Raw genomic sequence first — 20,234 nt, 5'->3', positions numbered from 1 at the left:
GATTTGATACTTCTAAAATTATTTTCATATCATAGAAATTAAATGAGTATATTAACTCTTAAAATTAAAATGTTTAGGCCTCTTATCTCTTTAAAGTCTTCATTATTTGGCAAAGTCCTTTGTTCTACAATTCTTTTCATATTGGAGTTGGGATACTTACACAGCCCTTTTCTTCTTACTCTCATTCTTGACCTTTTCCCCCTAAAGAATTTATCCAGTGATATCAAGCCAATCACCAGAAAGCCAATTGTTAACAGACTAGAAAAATCCCCAAATTGATTTAATGAATGATAGAATTTGAAAGCACAATAAAAGTAATGATCATGCCTATATTACATTTCTGACTCTCTATTTCTATATTGCATATTTTTATTTTGAGCAGATTATTTGGTCGATATCCCCATATTCCCTCTTCTTAAAGGTATAAGACCTATACTACCTAATTTTTCATAAAATCTCCATTCCAAGAAAGCAGAAGTAGCAGCAAACTCAGTCTATTAGCTGAAAACAACTTGTTTCTTTCCTTAATGCTCCTCATGTAAGTTTTATTTTAACGCATAATTACATATATGTTTTTGTCTTGATCATCTATTTTTTTCATCTCAATTGTGATATCAGTCACCTGAAAGCAGAACTGTAGCTTCTTTGTTTCCCTACAGCCTATTCATTCGATGCTACAGATTCTCACAAAATACTGCTTAGTATTGAGGGTATTATGAGAAGACCTAAGTTCAGATAAACAATCCCAAACTAGGTCTCCTGCTATGAGAAAAGGAGTCTCTGGAGAGAGAAATAAATTGCTTATCCTTATGAGGTGAATTAATTTGTCCAGACTCATGTAAGTACATAAGAAGTAATTTACTAAGTGGCAACTTGCACCCTAAAATAATTAAGATCACATGAATAAATGATTTAATCGGAATTTACTCATCACAGAATAAAAGGCACTAATCCTCAGAAGCCGCCTGATGTATAAAGGTAAGGGGAGAATTACACTTAAATATCCATTGCTTCTGATTCCTAATCTTTGTTTTGTTAGCTGACCCTCACTGAGTTTTATAAAACAGCATATTTAAGATAATTTTTAATTCCAAATAACTTGGAACATTATTTGTTATATCTAATTCAAAATAATGCCAAACGTCCTGCTTAACTCTGTATGGTACTATCCAGCAATACTAGAAGAAAGGGTAAAGAAAGGGTAAAGAAATTGTCTCTAATGTCTAAGTACTGACGATCTAAAAGAAACAACCGTACAAAATACAGGCAAGCAATTGAATAAACTAATATGTGAATAGGCAATAAGCTCTTTATCCCATAAAACTGTAGCTCTGTGTCTAAACATCTAGTTGTGAAGTTCTTGAATCTAGAGTTTCCAAGAATGTTTTCTGAAGAAAACAAGTAAGAGGGTTTAGGGGTAAAAATCTCTACGTAACTGAGGTGGTGGTCACGGTGTTTAGTTTGGGGCAACTATCAGAAGAAAAAATGGTAGAGAAAAAACAAACCTAAAGGTTTTTGAACATCAGACTAAGACTCAAAGCACAAACAGAAAGGGAGGTAAAGGAATATCTGAGACTTTAGGGAACTGTATTATACAAGAAAAGTAGAATTATAGTAGATGTGATTTTTAATAAGTGATGTTATACATGAACAGTAAAGTTCCAACACAAATCTGTAAATAGAATAGGATTTTAATAACTCATTAAAACTCTTAAATTCTCATTATTCCAATCTAACCTATTTCCCTGCTATTTTGAATAACATAAATTCCTAAAAATTTCTTTAAAATCCATACAGTTATACAGTTCTAACTCATGAGGATAAGGTTTTTTAGGCAACAAAAATAAACTATATCAAACTTTTCCCAAATACTTGCTCAAACAGCAGTTCATCACCATTGGTCTCTAAAAATGTACTTTTTTTTCTTTAAAGTATTATAAATAAGTCTTCTTTGCGGTAATGAGCACAAATAGACCATATTTATTCATAGATTATTCATTAATAATCATGGCATGAATATTTATTGTTTATTCTGGGAATGCTGCCTACAAGCCATAATGATTATCAATTCAGCAGTCAGGTCAGGGGCCAACAGTAATCAGGAGGTGAAATTCCAGTATTTCCCATCCCAAAAAGGTTCTCTCCCTGTAATTTAAACTTCCTCTTTTTCTAATGGAAACAATGACTATGCTTAAAGGAATGCTATCAAGATTTATGGTTTTCCTGGCTGAAAACTAGAATAAAATATGGAAAACTTAAATTTATGTATGTACTTTTGTGATTATTCAAACAGCCCCACGGCAACTAACATGGCTGAATTGAAAATGAAAGAGAAACTGCTAGTGAGAAAGTAGATTAGCGCTTCAACCTTGCAAAAGAATATCTTTATTCCTGATGAGTCTAAAATTTGAAAAATAGTAGCATTGCTAAGTTTTCTTCTCAGAGCTTATGTTTCTGCTCATGCACCAGAATGAACTATATAAAAAAAGTTTTTAAAAAGTGACTTAATAGTACCTTTACATTTTACTCATTTTATCATTATGATAGACCACATTTCACCAAAGAAGCTGGACTTCAGCAATCACTACCAAAGTTCCCTTTAATGTCTATACTCACTAATTGCCCGTTATTTAATTTATAAAAATGTAGGAAGGATATGTTTATGCTTATCGTCTTTATTATAGCCTGAAGGCAGGAACTATATTATACATCTCTACTTGGTCAACAACACTTACAGTAATGCCTTTACACATAAAGGGCTGAAAACAAACAATAAATTCCTTATAATGGGAAACATTAAGGAAAGAGCTATGAGGATAATTAAAATACCAGAAAGGTCCTTATAATGTAAAATAATGCTTACTGACACCAATTGTTCCATCTGCTCTCAGTTTGTCTTGGTTTATAATCCACAGTGTATGCTCTAAATACCCCCAGTCATCATTAGCTTCAGTTCTTCTCAATCTTATTAGCAGAGAGGAAAATTTACGAATAAAGTGTATGTGTTTGAGCAAGGGGAAGTAGGAAGGACTAAACTGTGTTCCACTAAATAGCTGTCAAATGTCTGGCAATTTTTAAAATGTCAATTCTATAAAAATTCACTAAAATCACATTGCTAAAAAGAAATGCCTTATTTTTCTACTATAGATATCCCCTCTTATGCAAATTTACATAATGAAAAAGAATTCTGTATACATAGCATGTTATAAAAATCTTTAGATTCTCTGACCCACAAGACCATAATGTTTCACCTAAGAACCCTTCCTCTGGCTGTTTCTGGCAGAAAAGAAAGACACTCAGTGCATTCATGGTTTCAACATGTGCCATAAGCCATTACCTGCTTGTGCATATTTTTTACTTTGATGCATAAACTATCAATATCAGCATTTTTGAACACATTTTACTATTCCAAACATTATTTCATCCAAATCTAATGGTATCAAATATTTATTTCATTTTCTAGAATTGCACTTTGATTTTTATAAGGTAAGTCAAGGGGGAACAAGGCTCAATATACACATTTTTGATTCATAAACTACTGTTCAACAGTGTATCCACTGGGGATGTGTATAGGGAGAGCTGAAGTTCATTTTCAACTTCTGAAAACAGGATAGAAGATTATTCATTAATCAAAAATAACAGGTAATTTCCCCAAAGTTTCTACTCCTTCATTATTTAACCTAATGAAATAATGGGATTATACTTTTACATACAATGAGAATAACCATCATCAAGGTTAAGAGAAAAACACCTGTTTGTATCATAATAAAAATTACTATGGCATTACTAAATGAATATGCACTTGTGCAAGCTTTCAAATGTTTAACAGGTGACATTTAATAGTAAGGAAACTAAATGCTTAAATAGAAAGGAGCAGAAACACCTGGGCAGGTCTGCAAGTGTGGTCGCCTATTTAGCATGCAACTGCATTTTCAATATAATTAGTTTAAATGAGCTTCTAAATTTGGGTGATGTATTGCACATGTAATTAAGATTTAATTAAAAATGTTCTATAATAAATTGTTTTCCATTTCTGACAAATCACATTAGAGAGGTAGATTTTGATTTGGAAATAGTTTTTTAAAATGTGTTAATCATCTGTGCTGAAAATATGAGAAAGAAAAAAAAAGGAGCTCTGTTGAAAGTTACTAGGGATTTAAAAACTATGAGGTAAAAGGCACAGTTTTCCTTCATATTATTATGAAGTGTAGCTGAAGAGGATGGTGAAACTCATTCACTTTTATAAGCAGAAGCATTCTGAACATGATGATGCACAAAATGTATTTTTTTATTTCTTTAAAGTACATGGTATATATTTTCAAACTGTTACGGAAACTGCTACATAGTAAGTACAACCTGCTGGTGAAATAACCTCAGTAAGGTTTGGCACTAACCTGCTAAATCCTGCAACGGAGATGAAGCCCCTATTGCCAGTCCAAGACAAATTAAGCCACTGGACGAGAGTGCAGCGAGCCAGTAGAAACTCCAAGGAAGTGTCGTTTAGTTTTGCCCAGTATGGCTGTAGATTGAGGTGGATGTACTGGAGAGGGTCACAGCAATGCTGGTTCAGCAGCTTGCAAGTCTGTGCTAACCTACACAGGTCTGGTAGTGTAAGATGATTCAGAATCAGCTGAATGAGCTACGTTAAAGCAGAGAAACTAAGATCATCAAGACTGAAAAGAACAGTATCACTTTAGTAAGTACATAACACAGTCTAATGAAGAACAACGGTATCATATTTTACACCAATATTTTCACACACTAAAAAGAAAAAAATCAACATTCAATCCAATTATCCAGAGCAGAAGAAACCACCCAGACATAAGACTATATTACATTTCAAAATTGTTCAAAGGATACTCAGTCATGTTGACTACTTTTTTTCAAAAGAGCAAAGATGTATTTCGGTAATCTGCTGAATAACACAAATTTTCACAGACCCAACATTTACCAGACATCTACATATCAAATACTGTGATAAAAAGAAAAGGGGTGCCAACTTTCAGAGTTTTGAGAGTCCAGTGGGAACTGGTAAGAACAATGGCATGTCTTAATAGCTCCGACAGAGAGAAACAGACTACTACTAGAGCCAAACACAAGACACAGGCCTCCTACCCTCAGTGAAAGAGGTCTTGTACCAGGTTGGCTCAGCTTTAAAGGGTAAGAGGCCAACTAGGCGAAAGGACAGAGGGAAGGGTTGGGTTACAAAAAGCCTTACAGAGGAGCTGGGATTATTCTGAAAGCAACAACGAGGAGTCTTGAAGAGATTGAAACTACAGAGTGACACAGTCTGATTTGTATTTTTGAAATATTATTGCAGAGGGTACTCCTGGAGGTAGGGAGGCAGGAAAGGAAAGCAGTCAGGGAGGGGGCTGGTACAGAATTCCAGGAAAGAGAAAACGGGCCAGCTTCAGGCAGCTGGGAGTGATGATGGAGTGGCAGACAGGTACAAAAAAGCACTCAAGAGGAGGAATTAAAAGGATTTTTATTGCTAATTATAATAATTTCCTTGAACTAGCTTAAGATTTTTTTTTCTTAATGGTGAACAATTGGGGGTTTCTAAACTAATATACAAAGAACTACTGCTTGAATAGTATATTCTGAACCAAGAAACATAAAGAAAAAAAAGATCAAATATTTGCTAAACGGTAAAAATCCTTAGATGAGAGGTTGAGTTTTTTACTCAATGCAGTGAGTGTATTTACCTAGCTACACTTTTCTGTTTTGCAAATGTGCCCTTTAACGTAAATGTTCTTCAATTTACTTGACTAGGTAGGCCCAGTATTAATTTTAGGTTAGAATTTCACTGTTTTAGGCCAAAATATTACAAAATAAAGAGTGACAACAACATATTTAAAATAAGTTTAAAGAGTATAAAACATGAACATTTCTGACAGCGTTTATTATGATAAGACTTGGGTGTTGTTGCTATTTATTTTTAACATCTGAAGTGGGCTTTTAAAAAAATAACGTCAATGTGTGTGTGTGTGCGCGCGATAAAAATAGGAAAATACAAGGAAACTGAAAATTAGTCTAAAATCTCATCATCCAGTTAACATTGAACTGTTGATATGCAAAATGTTACACAAACAATGAAAGAAAATTCAGGTAAAACATTAGAAACCCAAATATTGAAGAAAGGTAGGAAAGAAGTTTCTATTTTTCTACCCTCAAATCTAACAATCCCTCTCCCTATTGGTAAGCACAGTTAACTGTTTCTGATCGCTTCCAGATAAATATGTATGAAATGCTTTTCTTGGATTTGCACTAAAATAATAGTAGTATGTATTAGTTACATACTTAACTAAGTATAAGTTAGTCACCTTGCTTCTCATTTAATGATATATCTTGTGGATATTTCTATAGCTGCATATACAAATCCACCCCATTCCATTTTATAGATGTGACATACTAATTCAATTACTTTCTCATTGATATATTTCCTGTTTTTTTTCCCCTATTGCAAATAACATTGCAATATCATTGTGCATATGTCTATCTTGGCAAAGCTTACAAATGTACCTTAGTTTGGTAAATTTCATGCATTTAAAAGTTTGACATAAACACACAATTGACCCTCAGAACGTATGCATCAATTTACTTTAGTGTATAAAAGTACCCACTATATCCTAGACAGCACTGGTATCAATACTTTAAATTTTGTCATTCTGAAAGGCAGAAAAAGGAAAAGACAAAAACAGTATGGCACTGTCATTTTTATTTGCAATTTTTTGTTTTTTAAACTACAGAAATGTATCCCTCTGTCAATCTTTCCTTCTTTCCTGTTGGTCTGTTTTTGGGACTCTCCTCTATTCCATTTATTTATTCATTATTTCTTCCATATCAATAGCCCTCTGGGTCAAATAAGTAAGTTCTGTTCTAAATTTTTTAAAATTTATGTGTTAGAATGCATCATATAGCTTGGTTGTAAATGAGAATTTATCTTCATTGTTGACCAACAGGTATCAATACTACAGCTTCATATTATGCTTTATTATATTTCCCCGAAAATAAGACCTACATCAGGGGTGTCCAAACTTTTTTCAACGTTTTTCACCAAGGGCCATATGCAGTAAAATACACAAACAGCCGGGCCACTCACATGAGGTGAAGTATGTATTGCCTCACCTGGTTTATTTAAGTAAACTAAATATATTTTTGGAATTTGCTGTGGGCCAATAAAATATGGATTGCGGGCTGCAGCTGGCCCGCGGGCCGCAGTTTGGACAACCCTGACCTAGACGAACCATCAGCTCTCATGCGTCTTTTGGAGCAAAAATTAATATAATAAGACCGGGTATAATATAATAAATATAATATAATACCGGTCTTATATGAGACCCGGTCTTATATTAATTTTTGCTCCGAAAGACGCATGAGAGCTGATGGTCCAGCTAGGTCTTATTTTCGGGGAAACACGGTATCTGGTGGGACTAGTACCCCCTCCATCATTCTTCTTTTCCAGAATTTTCCTGAGAATTTCATGGTTTTTTAGGTGAACTTTTCAAATTGAAAAACAAAAAATTCTGTTTGCATTTTAATTGGGACTCCATTGAGCACACCGATTACTTTTAGTAAAATTGACACTTTTACTTTATTGTGTCTTCGTACTAACAAGCATGTATGGTTTATCACTTAATGGTCTGTTATGTCTCTAGAGTTCCTAAAGTCTATTAACTTTTTAACCTGCCAACTTACTGTTTCTAATAATGTATGGTCTAGTCTCCCGAGTATTCTAATACATAATCATACTGTCTGCAAATGATGATTTTACAGCCTCCTTTCAAAAATTATGGCTTTTATTTCTTACATCTTCCAGCATCGGGTAGTATGTTTCAGAACAATGTTAAGTAACGTCTTGTTCCTGGCTTTAATTTGGATGTGAGCCACAAATATGAGGCACCTATGTAATTTAAAATTTTTAGTAACTACATTTTTTTAAAAGGTCAAAGACTACATACAGTTAATAATATTGTATACCTGACAGCTGCTGAGAGTAGATCTTAAGCATTTTCACCACACACAAAAAAGGAGTTGTGAGGTGATATATGTATTACCTTAATCTTGGTAATCATTCCACAATGTATATCAAACCATCACATTGTATACTTTAAACATGAGGTTAGTGCAAAAGTAATCGCGGTTTAAAAAGTTAAAAATAATCATAAAACCTGCAATTACTTTTGCACCAACCTAATATATTTGTCAATTATTCCTCAATGAAGTTTAAAAAATAAAGTCAAAATAAACAGGTGATATTAATTGTAATATTTTATTTAATGAAGTATATTAAAAATTATCATTGTAACATGTAATCAATATAAAAATTACTACTGAGGTATTTTCTTCTTCTTCTTGTATTAAGTCTTTAAAATCCTGTGTGCATTTTACACTTTTAGCACATCTCAAATTAGACTAGCCATGTTTCAAGTTCTAAATAGTACATATGGCTACTGGCTACCTGATTGGACAAGGCATTTCTAGTGTTCAATTAATTAAATACGATGCTAGCTTTTGCTTCATGATATTTGGTAGTAGGCAATTAGTAGATAGCTTAATAAAGTGTTTGCTTTTTAAAAGACATGGTTAAAACTTTGGATATCTGTCCAGCTGTCAGCTGTCAACCGATTTGATACATCTACTGACATGATCACAGGATTTTCTCCTTTTCACCCAGTACTATGTATGGTATCATTATATTCTAACCCCAAACACCCTTGAATTCCAGGAATACATCCTGAATGGTTTTGTTTATCATCTTTTAAAATACTTCTATATGCTATATTTTATTTGTTTGCAGAAGTAAAATTACAGTTAGCCCTCCATATCAAGATCCACATTGGCAGATCTGGCCAGCTGTGCATGAAAAATATACATTTTTAAATGTTACATTGTAGCTGACATGTACTACTAGTTAGGCCTGCAATGGTTGTAACTGTACTGAACATGAACAGACTTTTTTTTATTCCCTAAAACAATAAAATATAACAACTATTTACATAGCATTTACAATTGCATCAAGTATCAGAAGTAACCTAAAAATGACGGAAAATACACAGGAAGATGTGTGTAGGTTGTGCGTATATGCAAATACTACGCCATCTTATATAACGGCCTTCAGCATCTGAGGATTTGGTATGGGGTGGTGGGAGGGTCTGGAACCAATCCCCAGAGCATACTGAGGGATGACTGTAGTCTGTAGTTTTCTGATGTGCCATAGTGTTTGTTACACTGGCTTCGTAAAAAAGTTGACAACTTTCCTTTTTCTTTATGCTATGAAAGACTTGAAATAATAGAGAATTTCTCTATTTCTTAAATGTATGAAAGAACTTATGAGCTATCTGGGCTCTGAGCAATAGTAAGACCTTAACTATTTGTAAAATGAATTAAAAATGTGTTTTAACTACAATAATAAAAGTTATTTCAGTAGAATTTTAAGTAGTCAGTACAAAGAGGCATTAAAAGTTAAATGTATCCCTGCATCAGAGGATAAATAATTTACTTTTTCCAGATGATTTGTAATTTAAATAATTCCCAGAAATTTCTGGAATCATTCCAAACAGAAGTCACCAATATTAAAAGCTGTATATATTGTGTGAAAACATTCTATGATAATTAATATTACATTTTAAGCAAATAGCAGAACAGAAAAAGAATAATGAAAAGTTACTGAGGCTTTGACATTGACATGTGAAAAAATACTTTCGGATTTTGATTAAATAAAAGATAACAGGTGTCAGGCCTAAAAGACAACATCCATTAATCATTACTCACCTGGTATCTAGTGTCTGTCAAAACGTGCGTTTATATTTGGGTATGCTAGCATAAAGCACCAGTTGGTACCGCAGTGAATGCAGGACGTGATGTGTTGGGAAAAACCCTCAAAACAATTTATCTGCCCTCAAACCCCACTCTATTCATAATACATTTACTTTCAACTATAAAAACATTTAGCACGTGACATAATTGAATATTTTTCCCCTTGAAATAATTTGGGTTTCCTTTAAATAATATGGGTAATTAAATAACTTTTTTGGAAAAAAATAGCTTCTCTTTTTACTCACTGTGAGATCACTCAGTGGTTCGCAGCCCTCACTCTTTATGTGTGGCACTCTGCTTTCATCGTGGCTAATTAATGTCCTCCAGGACTACTGATTCGATCTCCTGGTTTCTTCACATGCCTTTGTTGTATTAATTAAACCCCTCACAGGTTTTGGAACCTTTCCCTCTCTACTGGCTCCTTCCCTTCCGCATATGAGCATGCTGAAATCTCTCCCAGCCTCAGTCACAAACTGAAACCTTCCCCCTCTGGCTACCCCCACCACACCACTCACTTGTCTTTTCTCCCTTTAAAAGTTAAGTGAGAACAGATATACCTGTAACAACTCATATATGCCCTCATTTTCATATGCCGTTTTTTGAGTGTGTCACAAAGGAAATGCAGTGTTAGGATACCAAGTATTATTCATTTCTGATGGATAGTCTTCCCCATGTTACAGCCCATAATTAGAGTATATTAACAGAATTACTGTTTCACTCAGTGAGTAAAACTTTTTGTCTCTGCTTCTATCCCCATCTGCTTCATGCCTTAACCAAATATGGCAAGGTTTTCTCACCCCTCAATTTACGGTTATGGTGCCATTGAACTTGTAATGGTAAAGGATTATCAAAGACTCCCCAATGACCAAAACAAGTGGACACTTGTAACCTGTGGCTGACGACACCCTTTTTGTTTTCTACAGTTTAGCTTCCTATCACTTTGTTTTTAAGACTATCTCATATTTGTCCCAAGTGCCTCTTCTGATTTGTCTTCCTCTAAGAGATTCTTAGATGTTGGTATGCCCAGAATTCTATTACTGGCCTTTTACTTGCACTCTACAGAGTTTCACCGGTCAATTTCATCTACCATCGTGCGCCTCCCCTCTATCGAGTAGACTCATGCAAACGTAAACTCAGACCTTCCTCCTGAATTACAAACTCAAATAGCAACTGCCTACCTCAAATGGCTCAACCCATCAAATCTGCTTTGATGAATCACAGGCACCTCAGAGTCAATATGCCCTTCCTACCTGCACCCACTGTTTTATGACTAATGGCATGTCCATACATTTAGTCATTTCTACCAGAAACCTAAAAGTTCTTCTGATATTCTGCTTTATCTCCACATTCACTAGTTACCTTTGATTCCCACCTTCTGCACCTCTATTTCTCCCACTCGTCTCCTTTCCAAACCTTCCAATATCTAGGATGTCATCACTTCTTGCCCAAATTACTGCAGCAGCTTCCTAACTGATGCCCCACCTCCCACCCTGACCTCCCTTTGGTCAGTTCTTCATTTACCAACAGAGAAATCTAGACACAAATCTCATTCTATTATTTTCCTACTTAAGATAAATAACATAAAACAGTGTTTCCCTACTGACTATAGAAGAGGTTCAATCTTTTTAATACCACAAAGTTTACATGATGCCAAACACCTGGGCAATTATTCTAATTGTGGGCTGAAGCATGTGCAAAAATGCCTGCATATTATGGATAATTCCTGGAACATTAGCAATTATTCCACACTTTCTCTCCCACTCCAAAAAAGCATATGAAGGATACAAGAGAACAAAAGAGAATGAGTGTGAAATTATTATAGGTATAATCTTGGATCTGCTCTCACTTTTTACCAAAAGTAAATGATTTATATGTCTAAAGTATGTGTGACTCCCCCAACTGATTTTGCCGTGTACTGGATAAACAGAGCATCTTGAGGCCCACTGGATAAAATGCCAATCTCTTGGTAAAATTCAGAGTCCCCTGTATATTGCAATGCAGGCTGTGCCTGGCCAATGCTAGGATGTGCCAATCACTGTCATCTATGCACACTGTCCTGTGGAGTTCTTCACTGAGGCAGCCCTGAGCCTCCATCTAATTTCATCTCTTGCAGCTTCTGCTATCAAAGCCTGTTCCAGCTGTATGAAAATACTGGAGCTCCCACACAGTTTCACTTCTCCACACCTTCGTACATTCTCTTCCCTCTGCCTAAAGTTCCCCTCAGTTATTCATCTGAATGCTATGTATCAACTATTTTCTCAGGCCTGGATAAAATTCAGTAAATGTTTAACATGTATTTGCTGAATTTAAATTTCTATATTGTAGTTCTAGGAAATGGGTAAGAATCCAAGAAGTGATTTAGTTTCCTCCAGATGAAGTGCTCCCACTGCTGTTAGGACAGAGCCTCCTGCAGCCCTGGGGAATAACACTGTAACTATCCCATGTTCTTCTCTTTCCACAACTCCACTCTTCATCTTTCCTCCCTCCTCCCACTAAGGGCCAGAGGGTCTTGTTCAATCTGTGAAGCTTCCTTTCCATATCACAAGATGGCCTGGAAGGCGGCCTAGAAGGCCTGGGTTGGATTATGGTCCCCAGGGCGTACTGACTGAATGACCTTGGATCCTTACATTCATCTGTGTGGCAACTTCAGCTATTTCACAAGATGCACCATAGCATTTTAACTGTAAAATGCTACACAGACATTATAGTTACTGATAGGCATTCAAGAAGCTATCATATTGTTCCATGCAATTTACCATCCAACTACTTGTGTGATTATAAGGAAACCTGAAATACCCACCGATTTGGGTAATACCCACGATCCGAACTGCTTAAAATTTGAGGTGTTAAATTTTTCTTTAAAAAATTGAATTACGTTATTTTTAACTACTCACAGCAGTTCTCAACAAGGGACAGAAATGCCTGGTCCTACCCCAGCCGCGGGGGTTGTGCTACTGGCATTTGGTGCCCAGGAGCCAGGGATGCTAAACGTACTGCAGAAATGCCCCTGTGGAGACACACTGAGCACAAGACTGTAGTGATGGCACTCTGTGCCTGCTTACAGCAGAAATTACAGCTACTTAGAAGGATACAGAAGAGCTGGAACAGAAGAATAAATGACACGTGAAGAAACTGTGCACTACTACATTGTATAAGCACCCCTCTCACAATTTTATTATTCCTCTTGTTTTTAATAGGAAATTATCTTTAACTTAACTGATATAAAGTTAAGCATATATTGCCCATATTTACAGTGTATAATTATGACAAAGTGGAGTATAATTTATTATTGATTCATGTATTTTGGTTATTGTTAATCAGTGATACAATAACATATATTTAATAGTTTATCCAAAATCACTCAAGTTAATCTAAAACAGAAGTGAAATTACTTAACATAATTTTGTCTAGTTTTCCCAAAATCCAAGTATAGAACACATCAGGTTATGTACGCCTTACCAATGCTTCTATTTCTCTGACAATAAGTATTCATACCTAATAATTATTAATTAAATATTAATTGATTAAATATTAATTATTAATAGTTGATAGTAACTAAACATGAAAGAACTACAGTGTCATACCCAATATTACTACTGAATATCTTTGGCTTACCTCATAAGGTAGTTTATCAAAATATCCATTATTTGGCCCTTCCCTGAGGGCAGTGCTGCCAAGCTTTTTGTTAAGATTGTCCATTCCACAACCATCCTTTTCTTCATAGTCATCTTCTTCCAGATCATTCATATCAATATGGGAAGTCTTGAGAGAAAGCAGTGGCTTGTCCTTCGTACCATGCAATACGACTGCATCTAATTCAGTGTAATAATCCAGAAGAGAGCTATTTACTTCCAGCCGTATAAGATTTGTGGGAAAATGTATCTGCTTAATACAAGGTTTAAACTGGCGAGCCTGGGAACCATTCACCTTCGTAGGTCTCTCTGACCAAAGAATCTCCCATCTGCCAAAGAAAGAAACTTCCCTATAATACAGTTTAGAACGAGATTTACTTACCGTGAGGCTATGGCTCCATGCCCAATACATTACAGTGTGAAGCAAAGGCATTAAATATGGTATATAGAACCAAACACAAGTATTGTTTCCAGAACATGAAAAAATTTTAAGAACTAAATGCCAAAGACCTAATTACTTAAATTATTTTTACTACATAAATTGTTTTTACAACTCCCTAGAAAGTCCTTTTTGGCAGATTTCATGTTGGTCAGTTAAAAACTGGAATGGGTAGTTAGAGGTAGAGGTACATGAAGAACAACACTCAGTTTTAAAAGGAAAAGTAAACCCAAAGTAAGAAGAAAGCACACGTGGCAAAGCTCTCTCATGTGCGTGTCTTAAACCAACTGTGTAACCTAACTTAATCATCTTCCTCACAAAGGTCTCCTTTTCTACTTCTGTTACTATCCTCATACAAAATCAACATTTTTATTATCTTTGATTTTCTTTTATCTAATTATTAAGTTTTGTCAAAATTTTCATGAAATTGTCTTTTACATATGCCCTTCTCTTAAATTTCCATTATTGTCATCTTTCAGTTATCCGTGTATTATCAGTACCTAGCAAGTATCTAACACCTAACAGGTGAATAACATTTTTTCCTATTCCTCCAAAATGAACTCCTCCTTTCCAGTCAAATTAATCATTACTTTTAAAATAATAAACTTATTTCCACCTTTGTGTCTTTGCTCATGTTGTCTCCCCACAATGAAATACCTAACCCACAATTATCTGCCCATCTACTCCTCAAGGCCCAACTCTTATTCCATCTCTTCATATGTCATCTCATAAAACTATTTTCCAAAATTACTTAAAGATTCTTCATAACAGCATCATTAGATATATATAATATTCTCACATATATGTCATAAGCAAATATTTCTCTAATACTGTTTCCTAATATAGCAGAGAAAATTAAAAACAAGGACTGGAAATACTTCAATAAATATTTTTATGCTATTCCTAATTATTTACTTTAGTTAGCAGAATTTTTTAAATAAAGATTTTATGTCAAAGACTAAGAATATTTTTAAGTCTCTCAATATATACAACAAACTGCTTTCAAAGAAGCTTATGTCAATAGTATAGAAAAATCACCACTGAGAGCATTAGTTATTTTTAAAAATTACTAATTTCATAGTGAGCTATATCTCCGTATGACATAATTTATAATTCACTGATAACTAATAACACTTAAAATATTTTATACACTTATTAATTATATGAGGATTTTTCCCCCCTGATATGTCAGTTCACATCCTAGGCCCAATGACGTACTGAGATCTAAATAAAAACTGGTTATGGCCAGGTGTTTAGGAAACTGAAATAGACAAAAGAAGTGTGAACTCTGGGGAGAAATCTGAGCCAAAACTATAGAAGACATCAATATACAGGTGTCCTAAGGGTCTTTAGACCAAGATGGGAGCAAGAAGGGCACATAGCACCAATCTTGGGAGAATGGAAAAGGGAAACATGGTAATGTCTACCTTTAGAAATAAAAGCATAAGGCAGAAGCTCAATGGGGATTCTAGTAAACATATCACCAATCATAATAGTAGCAACTTTTGCACTTTCTAGAAAGTTTGCAATCATTCCATATTTACTAGTTTTGTTGATTCTTTCCTGAAGACTAGGAATAAAATCCATCAGACATAAAGAACATGTGAGTAATTGTATTCAGAGACAACATGAAAGTAGGACTAGAGAGATTGGTCCCACTCTATAACCAATCTTGGGAGACACGGGAAGAGTTCTAAGGAATAGAGCAGGTTGTGGCAGGCTTGAAGAGGAAAGGAAAGCAGGCTGAACATCTTCCTGATGTGACACTGCAGAAAAGTAAACTTGGAATGCCAGCCTACACCTAAGAAGGGCTCCTAGAGCTTAACTGCAAATATCTTGAGGGTTCTTAACATTAGAATTGACTTGAACACTGTAATGGAAATCTATGCAGTTAAATAGAGCTAGCCATACAGGTACAGGGGAACAGACGTATTAAACATTTCAAACCATGTTGGAGGGAAAATGCACTCCTAATTTTGGACAGTATATTTCCAAGAATCATGGAGTAAATGGTGGAATGCACGAGAAAATTCAAGCTTTGGTTTTACTCATCCTTTTGTTGCCACTGCAAAATGGTATCAGAAGATGTTGGAGGAATGTCTCATGCCCAAGAAGCAAGAGCCACTCAGGATGCTGTGAAAAACTGCCTGTGCTGGTTCACACTACATGTGGGCTAAACCAGCCTACTTTTTAAGCTTCAATGGGAAGTTTTTATGAGGCTTAACAGAAACACTGAAAATATATAGAAATCACCTCTGCCAGGTCCTTTGTGATAAATAAATACACAAACAAGACATGTTCTTATGTATAGCTTGACTTGTAGTATCATGTAAATTACATTATAAAATCACAAATATAATCTTAAAGAAAAGCACTGACTGGAGCAGAACTATACTATTTTAATAATGTATTTGTCTACTAATGTCCTCAGTACCTTGCAGTACAAACAAGGTTAATGTGATGCTTTAAATTGACTTCCTTAACCTTTCTTACTGTTTAAACATACCAGGGTTAATGCTATTTTAGCACCATTCTTGCTTCTGACTTCTCTATACCATGGACATTATATATTTAGTTATACATGTATCATAATTTCTACATATATCATAAGACAGCATAGTTAAAAAGTAGAATAATATCAGTATGTAGAAAGATTTAAAACTATATATAAATATAAAAAGTTTTCAAGTATCATTCCATTATTTATATTTTATTTTGACTTTTCTCGATAACCTAAAAAGTAAAGAGAGACAACAACAAGATGGGAAAGTTATTTTATAGGTCTGTGGCCATTTGACTCACATTAACATTCACTATGAGACTAATAATACAAATTAATTTTGAGGTATCTTTATTACAGTGAATTTTTATTGAAAATTCCCTACTAGAACTACAATATGTTATTTCAAAGTTAGAAAGAGAAAGGTATTTATTTTACCAAACAAGAGACTATGACAATATCTTTTTTATTCTAGAAAACTAAAGCCAGAATCTTAAAAACTAGTTAGTGAAAACAAGCAAGCAAATACAAACACATGTGTGCGCGCGCACACGCGCGCACACACACACACACACACACACACACACACACACACTTCTGTGAGACAGTCCAAAATCTTAGTCCTGTAGGCCAAGGGCAGTGTGGATGTGATTAAGCTGCTTTAACTCATGGCCTTTGTAGTCTGTACATTTATGTGTTTACTATATGCGCTCACACACTGTTTATCTACTGCACACATCTGACAACCTCCAATGTTCTATGTATTTTAAATCTACAGTATCAGATGTGCAAAATTCAGCTTGGAATCCCCTTCGGGCTGTGCTTCAGTCTGTACTCGGACCACTGAATTCTGGGATAGTAACCAACGGCATTCTTTTCACCAGCCCACTTACTGCTCTTTCTGTTGAGTGTACTAAGCACTATGAGTCCAGTGCTTGGAAACAAAGAAACAAACCACTCTGTGTGACTGCTGAGCAGTTGTTAGCCCACTGAGAAACTCACTCTAGGGATCCCTGGAAGGAGCATGTAGATAAGAGAGGAAAAGAGAGTTCATCAACGGAAACACAAAAAAGCAAGTTTTCTAACGTAGTCAGATTGGAAGCCAGGCACATGCATGCAAAAAGCTTTCCGGAATCAAAACTTCTCCTGGCCAGCACGCATGTCTAGTAACCAACACAAAGAAGTTCTCCTGCCAACTTTCTTCCATTTCACCAGTTGAAAGTGAAGGGATAGAACTGGAAAACAACAACAATAAAAGAAAAGTATGCTGGTGGGTGTACCTACGCACTTCCTGCCTCCCAGCCCATCTCTAATTAGAGCTAACAAACTGGAATCTGCTTTAAAAACAATCAACCAATACAAGGTCTGGTCAATTCTGACTTAAATGTCAAAATCATGCTTCTTGACCCACAAAGTCAAGAAGGCCAGACCACACCAATTTGTGAAATTGTTGTGTAAGCAATTCCCTTGGCAGCAAATTCTGTCAGTTACTTCCTTTCTCCTTGCTTTCTTAACTTCAATATCATATAGTGAAAATGCTTTTAACACTCAAAAAAGAAAAACAAAAACAAACCAGAAGAGATCCATACCACTAAATTTTATTCCCAAATAACTATTCCAATCAGTTTCTTTAATACGGCCTCAATTTGTCATTTTCTTCCTCATCTTTTCCATCTCTCTCTTCCAATGTGTAACCCTGGGCTAGCCTAGTTTCTGACTCTTACACAAGCATCCATTAAGATCTTATCCTCAAGAATAGGACACTCTACACCACCGTTTTTCTTTTTTCTCAACAGGGCACTAGGTAAGAAGTCAGAAGACTCTGAGATCTTGTAAAACAACCTGTAACTTTTCTACTTCATTCATTGAACAAACAAATGCAACCTGACAAAATAGGGAAAGGTTGCTTTTAAATTCTGAATGTTCTGGGACTACAAGTCCATTTCCCACAAACAAATTCCTGAGCTACTCCAACACACTCTCTCATTTGCTAATTCCTAAGGTGGGCATAAAACCAGGTGCTCACTTAAACCTCAGGTCTCAAAGTCACGTCCTCAGGGAAGACTTCTCTGAGCCCCATAGGTCATTTTGTTTTGTTTTGTTTTTCCCTCTGCCAACACGTGGTCCCTACAATCTCACAGTCTTCTTCTAGGCGGGCACGTACACTCAAAGAACACCGCATTCTTCCGGCTCTCTAGCAGAGATGGTGCTCAATGAATATTTTTGACTGTCTAAATGAAATTCACCAAAATGTTAACAGTTACTAAATCTGGGCAGAAAAACTGTGGGTTGTTTTTTTTTTTTTCTTGCATATTTTCTCTTTTGGTATTTTCTAACAAGTTTTTTAAACAGCGAAAAATCTATTGACTCCATAATAAGTAAAATTTAAGAGGCCCTTTTTTTACTCTCCAATAATACATATTGGTTAGATTCTTTCTTTTCTAAAATTTAATGGTATTTTCAGTAAGATAAAGCTAAAAATCAGTTAAGCACATTAGAGATACATTGTAAATGAAGTTGTCACTTAGCTCTCAGCTAAGAACCAAAGAGCATAATTTATACTCAAAATCACGCAGACATTAATTTTCAGATTAGAGGAAAGACATTACATGTTTCATAGATTTTATCCCCAAATTTGTTCAGCTTTTTAAGAAAAAAGTGGATGACTTTGTAGGTAAAAGGCAAAGAATGACTGAGTCTAATAAATCAATTCTCACCTATGAAAGGATCCTGCCTAAAGTATTTTTTTTCCTTAGGAAAAAAAATCTGTGTATAAAAGATGCTGGCTTTCTGTGTTTCAAAAATTCTTCATGCATTAATAATTGTTCACAATGAATTAGCCAAGTAATTCTGAAAAGAACAAATAATGATTATATAATACCAACAGTCTCCAGCTTGAGTTAAGCTGTGCTCTGCATTTGTTTCCTAGCATGCTGGAAGGTGTTCCCTTAGAGTTAAGGAAACAGGGACTTTAAGGAAGCAGTGTGTCAAGTGGCAGCTGATCCCTACCCACCCCCTTCCTCCACTGGCAGCTAGGGTCCTACAGTTTAACTGCTAGGGGCTAGAATAAGCTCATAAGGGCAGCGAATTTGATCTGTTTTGTTCATTGTTTACTGATGTAGCCTCAATATCCAGAAAAATGCTTAGCATGTGGTATACATGCAAATATTTAATAAATGAATTTATAAACTGATACAAAGATCTAAAAACTCATCATATTAACAAGTAATAGAAAAATGGGCAAATAATATAATGAAATAGCTCAAGGAGAAGGAATTATCAATGGCTCTTAAACATGAAAAGATTCAACCTCAGAGATAATAAAATAATTTTAACTTAAAATTAACATGAGATAACTGTTTTTTATCTACCAATCTGACAATGATATTAAAATGTATTAAACACAGTCTATAGGTGAGGCTTTGGTAAAACATGTATGCAGTATGCACATACATTGCTAGTAGGAATAAAAATAGGTAGAGCCTCTTTGGAGGAAAATTTGGCACTATATATTCAAATTACAAATGCATAGACCCTTGGTTCAGCAATCTTTCTGGGAACTTACCCACAGATAAACTTGCACATATGCAAAGTGACAAGGTTATTCACTGTATTAATGTTTACAAGTATGGAAATAACTAGTACGCATCAGAAGGGGAGTGGTTAATAAGGTGGGGTACACATATACTACTCTGTAGATTACTTGCAACTGTAGAAAAGAATGCAGAAGCTCTCTGCACTCATATGTAAAGATCCAATACATACTACTAAATGACATAAGGTACAGAAAAATATGAATAGTGTGCTTATTTTTGTGTAGAAAGAAAATAAAACTATATTTGTA

General features: G+C 35.0%; 1 protein-coding gene across 3 annotated transcripts in view; it reads right to left on the bottom strand.

The window, feature by feature from the left end:
• The window catches only part of FBXL4 (F-box and leucine rich repeat protein 4), a 70,834-nt gene that overhangs the window by 33,272 nt on the left and 17,328 nt on the right, over positions 1-20,234 (bottom strand). For all 3 annotated transcript variants that reach the window (XM_081044336.1, XM_081044338.1, XM_081044337.1), the window contains exons 4-5: positions 13,435-13,780; positions 4,395-4,639 (exon numbers count right to left, since the gene is read on the bottom strand). In XM_081044336.1, the coding sequence (XP_080900462.1) occupies positions 4,395-4,639; positions 13,435-13,780 (591 nt within the window). The remainder of the gene's footprint in view (positions 1-4,394; positions 4,640-13,434; positions 13,781-20,234) is intronic.

The sequence above is a fragment of the Rhinolophus hipposideros genome, assembly GCF_964194185.1.
Source record: "Rhinolophus hipposideros genome assembly, chromosome: 3".
NCBI classification, from domain to species: Eukaryota; Metazoa; Chordata; class Mammalia; order Chiroptera; family Rhinolophidae; genus Rhinolophus; species Rhinolophus hipposideros.
Note: the sequence above shows the minus strand (reverse complement) of the source record. Positions and strands in the feature narration are given on the sequence as shown.